At 46.1% G+C, this 14,978-nt stretch overlaps 2 protein-coding genes across 2 annotated transcripts; one reads left to right on the top strand and one right to left on the bottom strand.

The window, feature by feature from the left end:
• Window positions 1-2,518: 2,518 nt before the first annotated feature.
• Window positions 2,519-5,168, bottom strand: gpr186 (G protein-coupled receptor 186). Its single transcript, XM_041901958.1, has 2 exons — window positions 4,961-5,168; window positions 2,519-3,946 (listed from the first exon to the last, which is right to left on the bottom strand). The coding sequence occupies exon 2, from the start codon at window positions 3,926-3,928 to the stop codon at window positions 2,927-2,929; it is 1,002 nt and encodes a 333-aa protein (XP_041757892.1). The 5' UTR covers window positions 3,929-3,946; window positions 4,961-5,168; the 3' UTR covers window positions 2,519-2,926.
• Window positions 5,169-11,495: 6,327 nt separating this feature from the next.
• Window positions 11,496-14,038, top strand: cd164l2 (CD164 sialomucin-like 2). Its single transcript, XM_041901957.1, has 6 exons — window positions 11,496-11,915; window positions 12,482-12,568; window positions 12,790-12,867; window positions 13,045-13,080; window positions 13,188-13,335; window positions 13,582-14,038. The coding sequence occupies exons 1-6, from the start codon at window positions 11,828-11,830 to the stop codon at window positions 13,595-13,597; spliced, it is 453 nt and encodes a 150-aa protein (XP_041757891.1). The 5' UTR covers window positions 11,496-11,827; the 3' UTR covers window positions 13,598-14,038.
• The last annotated feature ends 940 nt before the right edge of the window (window positions 14,039-14,978 follow it).

Here is a 14,978-nt window from a genome sequence, read left to right as displayed (position 1 = left end):
AGCTAATGAGGTGAGACCGGCGGTAACACCATCAGTGCATATTCATGCATGTTGATGATGTTTTCTTATATGTCAGATATTGTTGTTGTGGGGGAGGCCGGAGGGAGGTGCTCATTTTGGAAGAGGGTTGCTATTTTCACCCCTACGTGGAGCAGGCCTTTGATGACAAGTTGCTGAAGTACCAGCCCCCCATGTCACACCTGAATAGCCTTGGTTATCAGTGCAAACGTAGTGCTGATATTTGGGAGTCTTGCCCATGTACAGTTGAAGTCGGAAGTTTACATACACTTAGGTTCATTAAAACTTGTTTTTCAACCACTCCACACATTTCTTGTTAATAAACTATAGTTTTGGCAAGTCGGTTAGGACGTCTACTTTGTGCATGACACAAGTAATTTTTCCAACAATTGTTTACAGAGATTATTTCACTTATAATTCACTGTATCAAAATTCCAGTGGGTCAGAAGTTTACATACACTAAGTTGACTGTGCCTTTAAACAGCTTGGAAAATTCCAGAAAATGATGTCATGGCTTTGGAAGCTTCTGATAGGCTAATTGACATAATTTGAGTCAATTGGAGGTGTACCTGTGGATGTATTTCAAGGCCTACCTTCAAACTCAGTGCCTCTTTGCTTGACATAATGGGAAAATCAAAAGAAATCAGCCAAGACCTCAGAAAAAAAATGGTAGACCTCCACAAGTCCGGTTCATCCTTGGGAGCAATTTCCAAACGCCTGAAGGTACCACGTTCGTCTTGCAAGTCGAAGAACACCATCCCAACTGTGAAGCACGGGGGTGGCAGCATCATGCTGTGGGGGTGCTTTGCTGCAGGAGGGACTGGTGCACTTCACAAAATAGATGGCATCATGAGGAAGGAAAATTATGTGGATATATTGAAGCAACATCTCAAGACATCAGTCAGGAAGTTAAAGCTTGGTCGCAAATGGGTCTTCCAAATGGACAATGACCCCAAGCATACTTCCAAAGTTGTGGCAAAATGGCTTAAGGACAACAAAGTCAAGGTATTGGAGTGGCCATCACAAAGCCCTGACCTCAATCCTATAGACATTTTGTGGGCAGAACTGAACAAGCGTGTGCGAGCAAGGAGGCCTACAAACCTGACTCAGTTACAGCAGCTCTATCAGGAGGAATGGGTCAAAATTCTCCTGTGGGAAGCTTGTGGAAGGCTACCCAAAACGTTTGACCCAAGTTAAACAATTTAAAGGCAATGCTACCAAATACTAATTCAGTGTATGTAAACTTCTGACCCACTGGGAATGTGATGAAAGAAATAAAAGCTGAAATAAATCATTCTCTCTACTATTATTCTGACATTTCACATTCTTAAAATAAAGTGGTGATCCTAACTGACCTAAGACAGGGAATTTTTACTCTGATTAAATGTCAGGAATTGTGAAAAACTGAGTTTAAATGTATTTGGCTAAGGTAGTTAGGCTGACAGTACGTAGCCTTCAGATTGCAGGCCTGCATAGGAGAAAGGCAAAGCAGCTAGCGAGGTACTGCTCTGTGTCAGCTGTCATGGGTAGCCTTGCTGTATGGAGAAGAAGTTGCTTTCTGTATCCATGTGTCCATACTGTATATCAGTGGAGGCTGCTGAGGGGAGGACGGCTCATAATAATGGCTGGAACGGAGAGAATGAAATGGCATCAAACACATGGAAACCATGTGTTTGATGTATTTGATACCATTCCACTTATTCCACTCCAGCCATTACCACAAGCCTGTCTTCCCCCAGTTACAGTGCCACCAACCTCCTGTGCAGTATATCCATGACCTATGAAATGCTTGAATCCTTCTCAACTGTAATGTGATTTGTTGATTCAAAATAATATTTACTATATTTGTGTAGGTCAATGGGTTCCGTTCCAGTTTTCTCCCACAGGTCCACATTTCATTTTTCAGGTTGTCAGTCCATCCACCATGTTCAAGATCCTCCTGAAAAATAAAAAGATGAGTGGTTGGATTGGACACCCTTCAGAAACCGACATCCATCATCACTCGGCAGTCCCTGCCCACTGGGCACACATTGGTTGAATCAACATTGTGTCCATGTCATTTCAATTAAATTACATTGAACCAACGTGGAATAGACATTTAATTGACGTCTGTCCCAGTGGGTGAAATGGAACCCACAGGGGAAAGGAAACAGAGGGTGACCCAGAAACACTTGGAGGAGAGACGTCCAGACTACAGACTGAGAGCGGCCTCAACTGGTGTGACCTGGGAAAACTAGCTTCAAACCGAGTGAGATGTAGGACAATCAACAACAGACTATGGGCTTAAGTCAAGTAAGTCTGTGTGTGTGTGTGTGTGTGTGTGTGTGTGTGTGTGTGTGTGTGCGTGTGTGTGTGTGTGTGTGTGTGTGTGCGTGCATGCATGCGAGTAGAAAGACGGAGACTCCACTTCACTTTTTGTACAAAATAAATTAGCTTTTATTTTGAAGTAGAAAAAGACAACATTCATAAATTTTATAAAAAATACAAATAACATTGGCAAACGGAAACCTTTTCAGAGATAGTTAAGGTGCCTTTTACAGTATTTCTGCAAAACCTTTATAAGAGTTTAAGAGTCCTTCAAGTTACTCTGCATTTGACCTTTCCATCACCGACAGCAGCATAGTATAGTCCCACCAAGGATCCAGATTAATTACGATAGCTGGACCTCTGTGATTGCATCAGAGTGGATTGTCTTCATGTTAGTTGAGGATGAGGCACATGTTGAGATGATACAGTACGTCAGGTCTCACAGCCAATGACAGAGCTTACTCCAGCTGATTCCAAGATGGCTGCCTTCTGGAACAGTACATTCTGATTGCTTCTTATCTGAAGTGCAAGTGATGATGATGATGATGTGTATTTGTATGTGTTACAGTTATATAGGACAGTGTGTGTGTGTGTCTCCATCCTACAAGTCGACAGGCCTGTGTGTGTTGTGTGTGTGTCTGTGAGGACAGCAGGCGTGCAGCAGCACCTTGCGTATGTCTCTGTTCCTCAGGCTATACAGCAGAGGGTTGAGCAGAGAGTTCCCCGCCGCCGGCACTAGCGTAGCGTACGTATACAGGGGCGAGCTAGATGCATCACCCAGTAAACCATAAAGGGCGAAGGGCGTCCAGCAGCTGACGAACACGCCGAGCACTAACAACAGCCGAGAGAGGCCCTTCCCCCGGCCCCCGTGCTTGCTGGCATACGATTGGTTGTCAGGCAGGAAGTGCCTCTGCGTGGCGATGGCGTGGGCGTGCCGCCTAGCAACGCGGCAGATCCCGGTGTATAGCTGCAGCGTTACCATGACGACCAGCAGGAAGCCGCCGCAGAGCAACGACAGGTACGTCCGTGTCAGGGGTCGTGCCACGGAACAGGATGTGATGTCATTGAGGCAGTGCCACCCCAGCATCGGGCCCGAGCCGATCAGGCACGACCCCAGCCAGACGAGTGCCAGCAGACCAGCAGCGCATCGACGCGAGTGGCGGGAGCCGTAGGTGAGGGCGTGGCTTAGCGACAGGTAACGGTCCAGGGCCACGCCCATCAGGCTGAGGAGGGAGGCGGTCAGTGATGTCGCCAGCAGCCCTGAAGTCATCAGCTCTGACCAATCAGTGGGCTCCACACAGAACAGGAAGAGGAAGTGGAGGATCAAGGCCACGCCCGCCAGCAGGTCGGCCAATGCCAGGCTGGCGAGGAGCAGGAAGACAGGAGCACGGAGAGAAGGCGTGGCCAAGATGGCCGCAACTACAATGGTGTTCTCGGACACAATGAGGGTTCCGGAGACGCACAGTGCCACTCCCCATAGGCTGAGAGGAGGGGCCTCAGGAACGGTTGTGGGATCTGATTGGTCCAGCTGGGAAAGGGGCGAAGACATCCCTGAACCTGATGACTCCTCGAACCAGATGTCCATGTTATTCTGGGTCATCATGGGTCAAACACACAACACCTGAGAGAGAGCGAGAGAGAGAGAGAGAGAGAAGACAGAGATGTTAATACACAATGTCATGGTACTAAAAGTAGCAAGTCTCCCTCTCCCTCTGTTCCTGCATGTGGTTTCTTATTGTTACGTAACAGCAGCAGACAGACACCCTGCACTGGGGCTGCATCTAGTCTACAGTAGCTTCCTCTCCTCCTCTCCTGTCCTGCATCTCAAATAGTCTACAGTAGCTTCCTCTCCTCCTCTCCTGTCCTGCATCTCAAAAAGTCTACAGTAGCTTCCTCTCCTCGTCTCCTGTCCTGCATCTCAAATAGTCTACAGTAGCTTCCTCTCCTCGTCTCCTGTCCTGCATCTCAATAGTCTACAGTGGCTTTCTCTCTTTGCCTCCTGTCCTGCATCTCAATAGTCTATAGTGGCTTCCTCTCCTTGTCTCCTGCATCTCAATAGTCTACAGTGGCTTCCTCTCTTGGGTCTTAGGCCACTTCGTTATCTGCCAAAAGGTCCGGGCCTTTATGGCACAGTAGGTAGTACACTTGTACCACAGTGTTACTGGTCCATCTCAAACGAGAGACTCCGCATGCTCCTCACATTATTATGGGACCATTCCATTGCCTGATCTCTACTCTTCTCTCCCTGAAGTGTGCACTTGTTCACTCCTCTCAAGCAATGTAAGAGACATATGGTGAAGACGCCCTGTCTAGCCTATATGTATGTCTAGCCAATGCTTTAAAATACACAAGGGGGAGTGAACGAGTACACACTCCAGGGAGAATTGGAATGCAGCCCTTCTGGTGTCTCCTCTCCACTCTTCTCCTATAGTGCTGTGTGGAGTGTTGTGTAACAGATGTCCACTAGCTTGGAAAACCATGTCCTAGTGCTTTATCGCTGATATCATTTGAGGTTTACATACACATGACATACACCGCCCCCACACACAGACAGACATACAGACTTATGCTACAGAAGATCTCACCGCCCCCACACACAGACAGACATACAGACTTATGCTACAGAAGATCTTACCTTCTAACAAGACCTTGATTACGATTCTTCCAAATCAGCTCTGTTGACAGAGAATCCAGGAGACAGGAGACTGTGATGCGGTGATGCTGTCTGTGTCCAGGTTGTCTCTGGTATATCAACGGTCGGTAATATCTCAGTAAGGTTTGTCTGTCTCCATCAGAGTAATAACATATCCTCCTTACGATTAGGTTGTCTCCGTTTCTCTGGTGGTGAACGCCAGAATGACTGGATGGCTCTCCTGCGCGCAGGTTCCTTCACTAGGGAAGGTCTGACTGACGTCAGTGGTGGCGGGCTTTAGCCAATGAGGTGCTCGGAGAGTTGGGGGTGTGGGGGTGGGATGGGAGGCTCCTGTAGAGTAATTTCATTCAGAAAAATGCGGCAGCTTCCCGCCCCTCCCACTGCGGCTTGCCTCGCGTGCAGCTTTTCCTTAAATAATGTCCGAAAGGCGCTTCCTAAACATACGCACGCACGCACACACACACACACGCACACACAGGGCAGTAGTGATTCCGATAAGTGTAAATGGTTGAGAGCGAGAAGAGGGCGTAGCGGGGGCTCGCACCTTGAGGAGCTGTCCAAGGTGCTGAAACGCAGTTGTATGCTAGAACTTGCTTGCATAATCGATTGTTGTGATTGTTTTTTGGCGGTATTGAGTAAGACTATAAAAATGCATTTGAGGTCATATGTGTAGTTGTCTCTGAAGAATTAGAAAAGTTAACCGTTGAAACGTGTACGTCATTCAATAAGCAAGAGCAAAATGGGATCTAAGTGCATGAATAGCCTGCATGCAGTGTCCTAAGGTGAGTCACTGGCTAAGCACCGTTTGTCTCGGATGAATCATACATTATCATTTCGTGACCTTGGGACTATAAGATTCTATATGCGCAAAGCATGGTTCTGAGATACTGAGCATCAAAGTTTTCACATCCCAGAACTCAAAACTGTTTTGTAGTGATTTGTTTTTTCTTAAAGGTACCTCAAGTGTAGAGTATCAAAATATTGTGACATTTGTAATCCGTTTTTTTAGGAGGGTTGCAATCGCAGATAGAACCTGGCTCCGAAATGTCAGTCTGGGTTCAGCCATAAGGTTTATCTGACACATCTGAATTAGACATTAAGACAACTGTAGCTATTTGAATACATAAATGATAGAATAACACTATTTTACCAAGATAGAGTCAGAGCACATTAAGAAATGTATTATGATCATCAGAAGAATTACTGTCATCACTGAACAATGACGTGACAACATCAACATCAACTTTCTAGTTTTTCATTTTTTCACTTAAAATGTATTTTTTCAAATATCTATCTTCACAGACATATGAAGAACCATCTAAAGATCAATTAAATATGACTATCAATTGGCCAAAATGTCAGATAGAACCTTATAGTCGGAAGGTCTCGATTTGAGAAAAAGTGCGTAGGCTATATATCTATCTCTCTAGGCCTACATGTCCTTGGGTGTTTTGAAAGGCACGAAATTAATAATGTTTAGGCTTACTATCTATTTTGAATCATGAACAGCTGATTAATGTTGATTGGTTAATGATGTAGGCTATCAGATGAGAGATGATTGATAGATATATCTGGGAAACCCGGTCATGGATGAGTTACCTGGCAACTGGGATTGTCGGTTTCCCCGGTAATAAAAAACAGCGTGCGTGGGCTGCAGTGGTTGCTGCAATGTGTCTGCGTGATTACGCACGGGCCACGGCACTGCGCAGAGAGGGGGACCCTCGTTTTGTCGTTGACATAGAACCATGTAAGGAAACTGACTTCCGGTTCTCTTTGGGAGAAAATAAAATGTATAGCATTACGTCATTTACACATTAGAGGGAAAAACTGAGAGAGGGAGAAGAGGGAGAGGGAGATATTATAGTCCAGCCTATTATATTACAGTGAACAAAAATATAATCGCAACATGCAGTCATTTCAAAGATTTTACTGAGTTACAGTTCATATAAGGAAATGAGTCAATTGAAATAAATTCATTAGGCCCTAATCTATGGATTTCACATGACTATGAATACAGATATGCATCTGTTGGTCACAGATACCTTAAAAAAAAGGTAGGGGCCTGGATCAGAAAACCAGTCATGCAGCATGACACATCTCCTTCGCATAGTGTTGCTCAGGCTGTTGATTGTGGCCTGTGGAATTTTGTCCCACTCCTCTTCAAAGGCTGCTCGAAGTTGCTGGATATTGGCGGGAACTCGAACACACTGTCGTACGTGTCGATCCAGAGCATTCCAAACATACTCAATGGGTGACATATCTGGTGAGTATGCAGGCCATGGAAGAACTGGGACATTTTCAGCTTTCAGGAATTGTGTTCAAATCCTTGCGACATGGGGCTGTGCATTATCATGCTGAAACATGAGGTGATGGAGGCGGATGAATGGCACGACAATGGGCCTCAGGATCTCGGCAAGGTATCTCTGTGCATTGAAATTGCCATCAATAAAATGTAATTGTGTTCGTTGTCCGTAGCTTATGCCTGCCCATACCATAACCCCAACTCCACCATGGGGCACTCTGTTCACAACGTGGACATCGGCAAATCGCTCGCCAACATGACACCACACACCCTGTGTACCATCTACCCGGTACAGTTGAAAACGGGGTTAATCCGTGAAGAGCACACTTCTCCAGTGTGCCAGTAGCCATCGAAGGTGAGCATTTTCCCACTGAAGTCAGTTACGATCCCGAACTGCAGTCAGGTCAAGACCCTGGTGAGGAAGTGCTTCTACACCTGCATTACTAGCTGTTTGGGGTTTTAGGCTGGGTTTCTGTACAGCACTTCGAGATATTAGCTGATGTACGAAGGGCTATATAAAATAAAATTGATTGATTGATTGATTGATTGATTGACGACGAGCACGCAGATTAGCTTCTCTGAGACGGTTTCTGACGGTTTGTGCAGAAATTATTCGGTTGTGCAAACCTACAGTTTCATCAACTGTCTGGGTGGCTGGTCTCAGACGACCCCGCAGGTGAAGAAGCCGGAGTTGGAGGTCCTGGGCTGGCCTGGTTACACGTGGTCTGTGGTTGTGAGGCCGATTGGATGTACTGCCAAATTCTCTAAAACGATGTTGGAAGTGGCTTATGATAAAGAAATTAACATTAAATTATCTGGCAACAGCTCTTTTATTTCAGCTCATAAAACATGGGACCAACACTTTACATGTTGCGTTTATATTTTTGTTCAGTGTACTTCAGCCCTCTAGATGTCACTGCAATTGGATGGAGTGTTGCACCACAGTAACTGACTGAGCTAAAGCCTAGGCAGCAACCAGAGGAGCTAATGCAAGTATTCAGGTTTCAGGCAAGAATAACCTCCTAATCAAGTACGTGTTGTTCACCGAACCCCCTTTGTTACGCTACCTTTGAACACCTAAATGGGCTTTTAGGCAGAAGAAGATAACTGTGTGTTTACGGTATTTTAACGGGAAGATGGAGAGGAGACAGGCGGTTAGATCTGTTCCTTACCGTCTGACTGCCCTCAGGTGCTGTTAACGGGAAGCTCAAGCTCGTGCTCTCGTGACTGCGGAAATTCCTCGGTTATCTAACACGTACACATACTGCCTCTCCACCTACACACACACGCACACACACACACACACACACACACACACACACACACACACACACACACACACACACACACACACACCTCATTGACACTGCAGTACAAATCGATGTGTGAGAGGAGGGAGAGGATGGAGAGGAGGAGAAAGGAGAGGAGAGGAGAGGAGGAGAAGAGGTTGGGTTGTGTGTGTGGGGGGAAATGTGTGTGGGAGGAGTGTATGTGATGGAGAAGGCATGGGTTTGTATGAGGTGAAGGTGACAAGTGTTTATTGACTTAAATTGACTTTATTTGTAGCACAGCTATATTTGTAGCACTTTATTGACTTATTGACTTTTCGGTGTTCCTCAAGGTTCCGTTTTAGGACCACTATTGTTTTCACTATATATTTTACCTCTTGGGGATGTTATTCGAAAACATAATGTTAACTTTCACTGCTATGCGGATGACACACAGCTGTACATTTCAATGAAGCATGGTGAAGCCCCAAAAATTGCCCTCGCTAGAAGCCTGTGTTTCAGACATAAGAAAGTGGATGGCTGAAAACTTTTTACTTTAAACTCGGACAAAACAGAGATGCTTGTACTAGGTCCCAAGAAACAAAGAGATCTTCTGTTAAATCTGACAATTCATCTTGATGGTTGTAAAGTCGTCTCAAATAAAACTGTGAAGGACCTAGGCGTTACTCTTGACCCTGATCTCTCTTTTGGCGAACATATCAAGACTGTTTCAAGGACAGCTTTTTTCCATCTACGTAACATTGCAAAAATCAGAAATTTTCTGTCCAAAAAATGATGCAGAAAAATTAATCCATGCATTTGTTACTTCTAGATTAGACTACTGCAATGCTCTATTTTCCGGCTACCCGGATAAAGCACTAAATAAACTTCAGTTAGTGCTAAATACGGCTGCTAGAATCCTGACTAGAACCAAGAAATTTGATCATATTACTCCAGTGCTAGCTTCCCTACACTGGCTTCCTGTTAAGGCAAGGGCTGATTTCAAGGTTTTACTGTTAACCTATAAAGCGTTACATGGGCTTGCTCCTACCTATCTTTCCGAGTTGGTCCTGCCGTACATACCAATACGTACGCTACGGTCACAAGAACGAGGCCTCTAATTGTCCCTAGAATTTCTAAGCAAACAGCGGGAGGCAGGGCTTTCTCCTATAGATCTCCATTTTTATGGAACAGTCTGCCTACCCATGTGAGAGACGCAGACTCGGTCTCAACCTTTAAGTCTTTACTGAAGACTTATCTCTTCAGTAGGTCATATGATTGAGTGTAGTCTGGCCCAGGAGTGTGAAGGTGAACGGAAAGGCTGGAGCAACGAACAGCCCTTGCTGTCTCTGCCGGGCCGGTTCCCCTCTCCACTGGGGTTCTCTGCCTCTAACCCTGTTGCAGGGGCTGAGTCACTGGCTTGCTGGTGCTCTTTCATGCCGTCCCTGGGAGGGGGTGCGTCACTTGAGTGGGTTGAGTTACTGACGTGATCTTCCTGTCTGGGTTGGCGCCCCCCTTGGTTTGTGCTGTGGTGGAGACCTCTGTGGGCTATACTCGGCCTTGTCTCAGGATTGTAAGTTGGTGGTTGGGGATATCCCTCTAGTGGTGCGGGGGCTGTGCTTTGGCGGAGTGGGTGGGGTTATATCCTTCCTGTTTGGCCCTGTCCGGGGTTTCTTCGGATGGGGCCACAGTGTCTCCGGACCGCTCCTGTCTCAGCCTCCAGTATTTATGCTGCAGTAGTTTATGTGTCGGGGGGCTGGGGTTAGTTGGTTATACCTGGAGTACTTCTCCTGTCTTATCCAGTGTCCTGTGTGAATTTAAGTATGCTCTCTCTAATTCTCTCGTTCTCTCTTTCTCTCTGAGAACCTGAGCCCTAGGACCATACGTCAGGACTACCGGGCATGATGACACCTTGCTGTCCCCAGTCCGCCTGGCCTTGCTGCTATTCCAGTTTCAACTGTTCTGCCTGCGGCTACGAAACCCCCTACCTGTCCCAGACCTGCTGTTTTCAACTCTAAATGATCGGCTATGAAAAGCCAACTGAGAGACCTGAGCCCTAGGACCATACGTCGGGACTACCGGCCGTGGTGACTCCTTGCTGTCCCCAGTCCGCCTGGCCTTGCTGCTATTCCAGTTTAAACTGTTCTGCCTGCGGTTATGGAACCCCTACCTGTCCCAGACCTGCTGTTTTAAACTCTAATGATCGGCTATGAAAAGCCAACTGAGATTTATTCCTGATTATTATTTGACCATGCTTGTCACTTATGAACATTTTTGAACATCTTGGCATGGTTCTGTTATAATCTCCACCCGGCACAGCCAGAAGAGGACTGGCCACCCCTCATAGCCTGGTTCCTCTCTAGGTTTCTTCCTAGGTTTTGCCTTTCTAGGGAGTTTTTCCTAGCCACCGTGCTTCTACACCTGCATTACTAGCTGTTTGGGGTTTTAGGCTGGGTTTCTGTACAGCACTTCGAGATATTAGCTGATGTAAGAAGGGCTATATAAAATAAAATTGATTGATTGATTAAAGCATTATTCATTGCAATGTGCGTGTGTCAATCAATATGTTAATTATACAGTTAGAAAATCAATGTATAGACAGGAATTAACAATACATTGCATATATACACCACATAAATACGCATTTGACAAAATACACATGTCTATACAGTACCTGTAGTATCTGTGTCGGAATGATAATCAGCGTGTGTGGGTGCACACGCCTGTGTGTGTGTGTGCGGGCATATGAGTGTGTGTTTGTGTTTGTGTGCATGTGTGCGTGCTTGCGTGCATGCTTTTGTGTGTGTGTGTGTGTCCCAGGGCTCTGAGGTAAACAGGTGTCAATCTGTCTCCGTGGTGTGTGTTTCAGGGTGGTGGAGAAGGGGAGGGGGGTGGCTTGGTAACCAAGTAGACTAGGGTTGAGTTACACCGGTTCCTGTCTCTCTCTTTCCCAAATGCAGATGACTCCTCTCCTCTTCATTTAATATTTTCTAAAGCTAGAAACCCATTTATTTTTTGTTGAGTTTGAGGCCTCTGCAAGGGAAGCAATCTACAACCAACTGAAAAGTACTTAATCTTACATTTGGAATGTTCTGAAACATTCTGGAACCTTTTGGAACCTTCTAGAACCTTGGAACCTTATGATCCCTGTGGACATCTAGGAGCCACCCGAGGAACTGAAGCTATTTTTTGCTTTTCTCTGACTAGTCTGTGGTCTCTACCTGTCTGTACTGGTCTTTGCTGGTCTGTACTGGTCTGAACTGGTCTGTAGTGGCCAGGATGCGAGGGTTAGAGCTAAAGGCCCTCGGTGCAGCGTTGCTGGTCCTCGCAGTGGTGAGCACCTCTCACTGTAAGTCGGACTCTTCAGGTAGGTGTGTGTGTGTGAGTGTTTGTGTGTGTGTGTGTGTGTGTGGTCTATCATTTTAACTTCCTGACTCTCAACTTTGACCCCTCTGTTCTTCTTGGCCCCACTTCCATTTATAGTATTGTTTCCTCCTTCCCTTGACTCCTTCCCTTGTCCCTATTCTTCATGACATCTAATCTGAAATGACAGGATATGTGTAAGCAAATGAAACATAGGTAGTTTGGCGAACAATGCTCAGACCCCCTAAATGCTTAGGGTTTAGCTCAATGCCTAGGGTTTAGCTCAATGCCTAGGGTTCAAATCATCCCTAGGGTTTAAATCAATCCCTAGGGTATAGCAATTTTTTTGCCATTTTGTCTTTTTCTGTGTTCCTCGCCCCATCTACTATTGGTTGTGTTTGTTGGATGAGTAAATTATTTTGGACTAAAGATTTTGTGACAAAAGTTCAAGTAATCTTGAATGATGCCTTGATTCCTGTTATGAGGTTTGATCTTGAAAGCAGAGATCCTCCCTGAGCGTGTGTGTTAGTCTACCCTAGTAGATTGATTGACAACTGTCGCCTCCAATAGACTGCTCCCAGGCTGAGTCATGTGACCTGTGTGTCGGAGACTCCACCCTCAACCTGACTGGCTGTGTCTGGAGTGTCTGCGGGAACAGTGAGACACACACACACACACACACAAACACACACACACATTTAATAGAAATTGGATCCCTTGCTGTAGGTAAGACAACCCTCCAGATCTTTACCAGATGATTCAATTATTCAGTGTGTCAGGATCTGACCTACGCACACGCACGCGTGCACGCGTACACACACACACACACACACTCACACACACACTCACACACACCCCTTTCCTCCTCTCTCTCGTAGGTAATGATACTGGGTGTGTATCTGATCAGGATGATTCTCAGAACTGTAATGTAACAAATGACCCAGCCATGTGCACAGGTGAGTAACACACACACGCACAGGCCACACACACACACACACACACACACACACACACACATACACACACACACACACACACACACACACACACACACACATTCCATAAAATAGACAATGTGAGTAAAAACTGTTAGATAACAATAACATTGATTACATTTCTTTATGTGTTTTCAGTCATAGAGATTGCGGCAGAAGGTGAAGGGGACTCAGGTGAGTTTGACCTCACCATTCCTTCACTCCATCCATCCCTTATTGATCTCTCTATTATTACTCATCCCTCCCCCCCTTTTCTCTTCCCATATATCTCCCCCTGTCAGATAAGTCTCCTCCAGAGCCGTCAGAGTTCTCCCAGGCCAGCTTTGACCTGTCCAGTTTCATAGGAGGCATCATCCTGGTGCTGTGTGTCCAGGCTGGGGGATTCTTCACTATGCGCTTCCTCAAGAAAGATGCCACCTACGACCCCATGTGAGTGAGGGGGAAGGGGAGAGAGAGAGAGAGAGAGAGAGAGTGTGTGTGTTTGCACCATAGTGACATCTAGAGAGCTGAAGTAATATAATAGGCTGAACAATAATCTCTCTCTCTCTCTCTCTCTCTCTCTCTCTCTCTCTCTCTCTCTCTCTCTCTCTCTCTCTCTCTCTCTCTCTCTCTCTCTCTCTCTCTCTCTCTCTCTCTCTCGCTCTCTCTCTCTCTCTCTCTTTCTCCCCTCCACAGAGAGCAGCCAGCCTAGAGGAGAGGAGAGAGAGAAGAGGAGGACAGTGGAAGATGAACGAGGGAGGGATGAGGGGGGAGCTGTGACTCACAATGCTGTCACCATGCTTTGTATGACGTCAATCTCACATACAGTGTGTGTGTTATTCTTATTTTTGTGTCCCAGATGTGAACCTGTCGGTCATTTTGTGTGTTTGACTGACTGTCCATTATGTTGTGTAACTCCTGTTTGTGTGTGTGTATTCCCTTTTTCCTGTCAGTTGGCCTAAATGCCTTCTGAATTTACATTTGTCAAATAGTAATGTCTTAGAGGGTTGTAGTTATGTGAATGTGTAATGATTTTGAATCGTGTTTAAACATGTTCGTTAATTAGTGTTGTTGAACTGGTTTGGCTTGAGCTGCATTCAGGAGGGAGGGATCTGGGATCTGTTCTGTGTTTTTGTGTTTATGAAAATAAAGATAATGCTAAATAATAGGTGTTTATGTGAGTGTGTGTGTGTGTGAGAGAGAGAAATAAACAGGGAGAGAGTGAGTTAAAAAGGATTGTGTATTTAGATGTGATGATAAGGATATGAAGTAACATTGTGCTGGGTGACTATGGGTTCCTCAACATGAGGCTAGTAGAGCTGGGTGACTATGGGTTCCTCGACATGAGGCTAGTAGAGCTGGGAGACTATGGGTTCCTCAACATGAGGCTAGTAGAGCTGGGTGTGTCTGGGTTCCTCAACATGAGGCTAGTAGAGCTGGGTGACTATGGGTTCCTCAACATGAGGCTAGTAGAGCTGGGTGTGTCTGGGTTCCTCAACATGAGGCTAGTAGAGCTGGGTGTGTCTGGGTTCCTCAACATGAGGCTAGTAGAGCTGGGAGACTATGGGTTCCTCAACATGAGGCTAGTAGAGCTGGGTGTGTCTGGGTTCCTCAACATGAGGCTAGTAGAGCTGGGTGACTATGGGTTCCTCAACATGAGGCTAGTAGAGCTGGGAGACTATGGGTTCCTCAACATGAGGCTAGTAGAGCTGGGGGACTATGGGTTCCTCAACATGAGGCTAGTAGAGCTGGGGAGACTATGGGTTCCTCAACATGAGGCTAGTAGAGCTGGGTGACTATGGGTTCCTCAACATGAGGCTAGTAGAGCTGGGAGACTATGGGTTCCTCAACATGAGGCTAGTAGAGCTGGGAGACTATGGGTTCCTCAACATGAGGCTAGTAGAGCTGGGAGACTATGGGTTCCTCAACATGAGGCTAGTAGAGCTGGGTGACTATGGGTTCCTCAACATGAGGCTAGTAGAGCTGGGTGACTATGGGTTCCTCAACATGAGGCTAGTAGAGCTGGGTGTGTCTGGGTTCCTCAACATGAGGCTAGTAGAGCTGGGTGACTATGGGTTCCTCAACATGAGGCT

Source organism: Coregonus clupeaformis, chromosome 17 (assembly GCF_020615455.1).
Source record: "Coregonus clupeaformis isolate EN_2021a chromosome 17, ASM2061545v1, whole genome shotgun sequence".
In the NCBI taxonomy this organism is placed as follows: Eukaryota; Metazoa; Chordata; class Actinopteri; order Salmoniformes; family Salmonidae; genus Coregonus; species Coregonus clupeaformis.
This window is presented reverse-complemented; position numbering and strand designations above follow the sequence as displayed.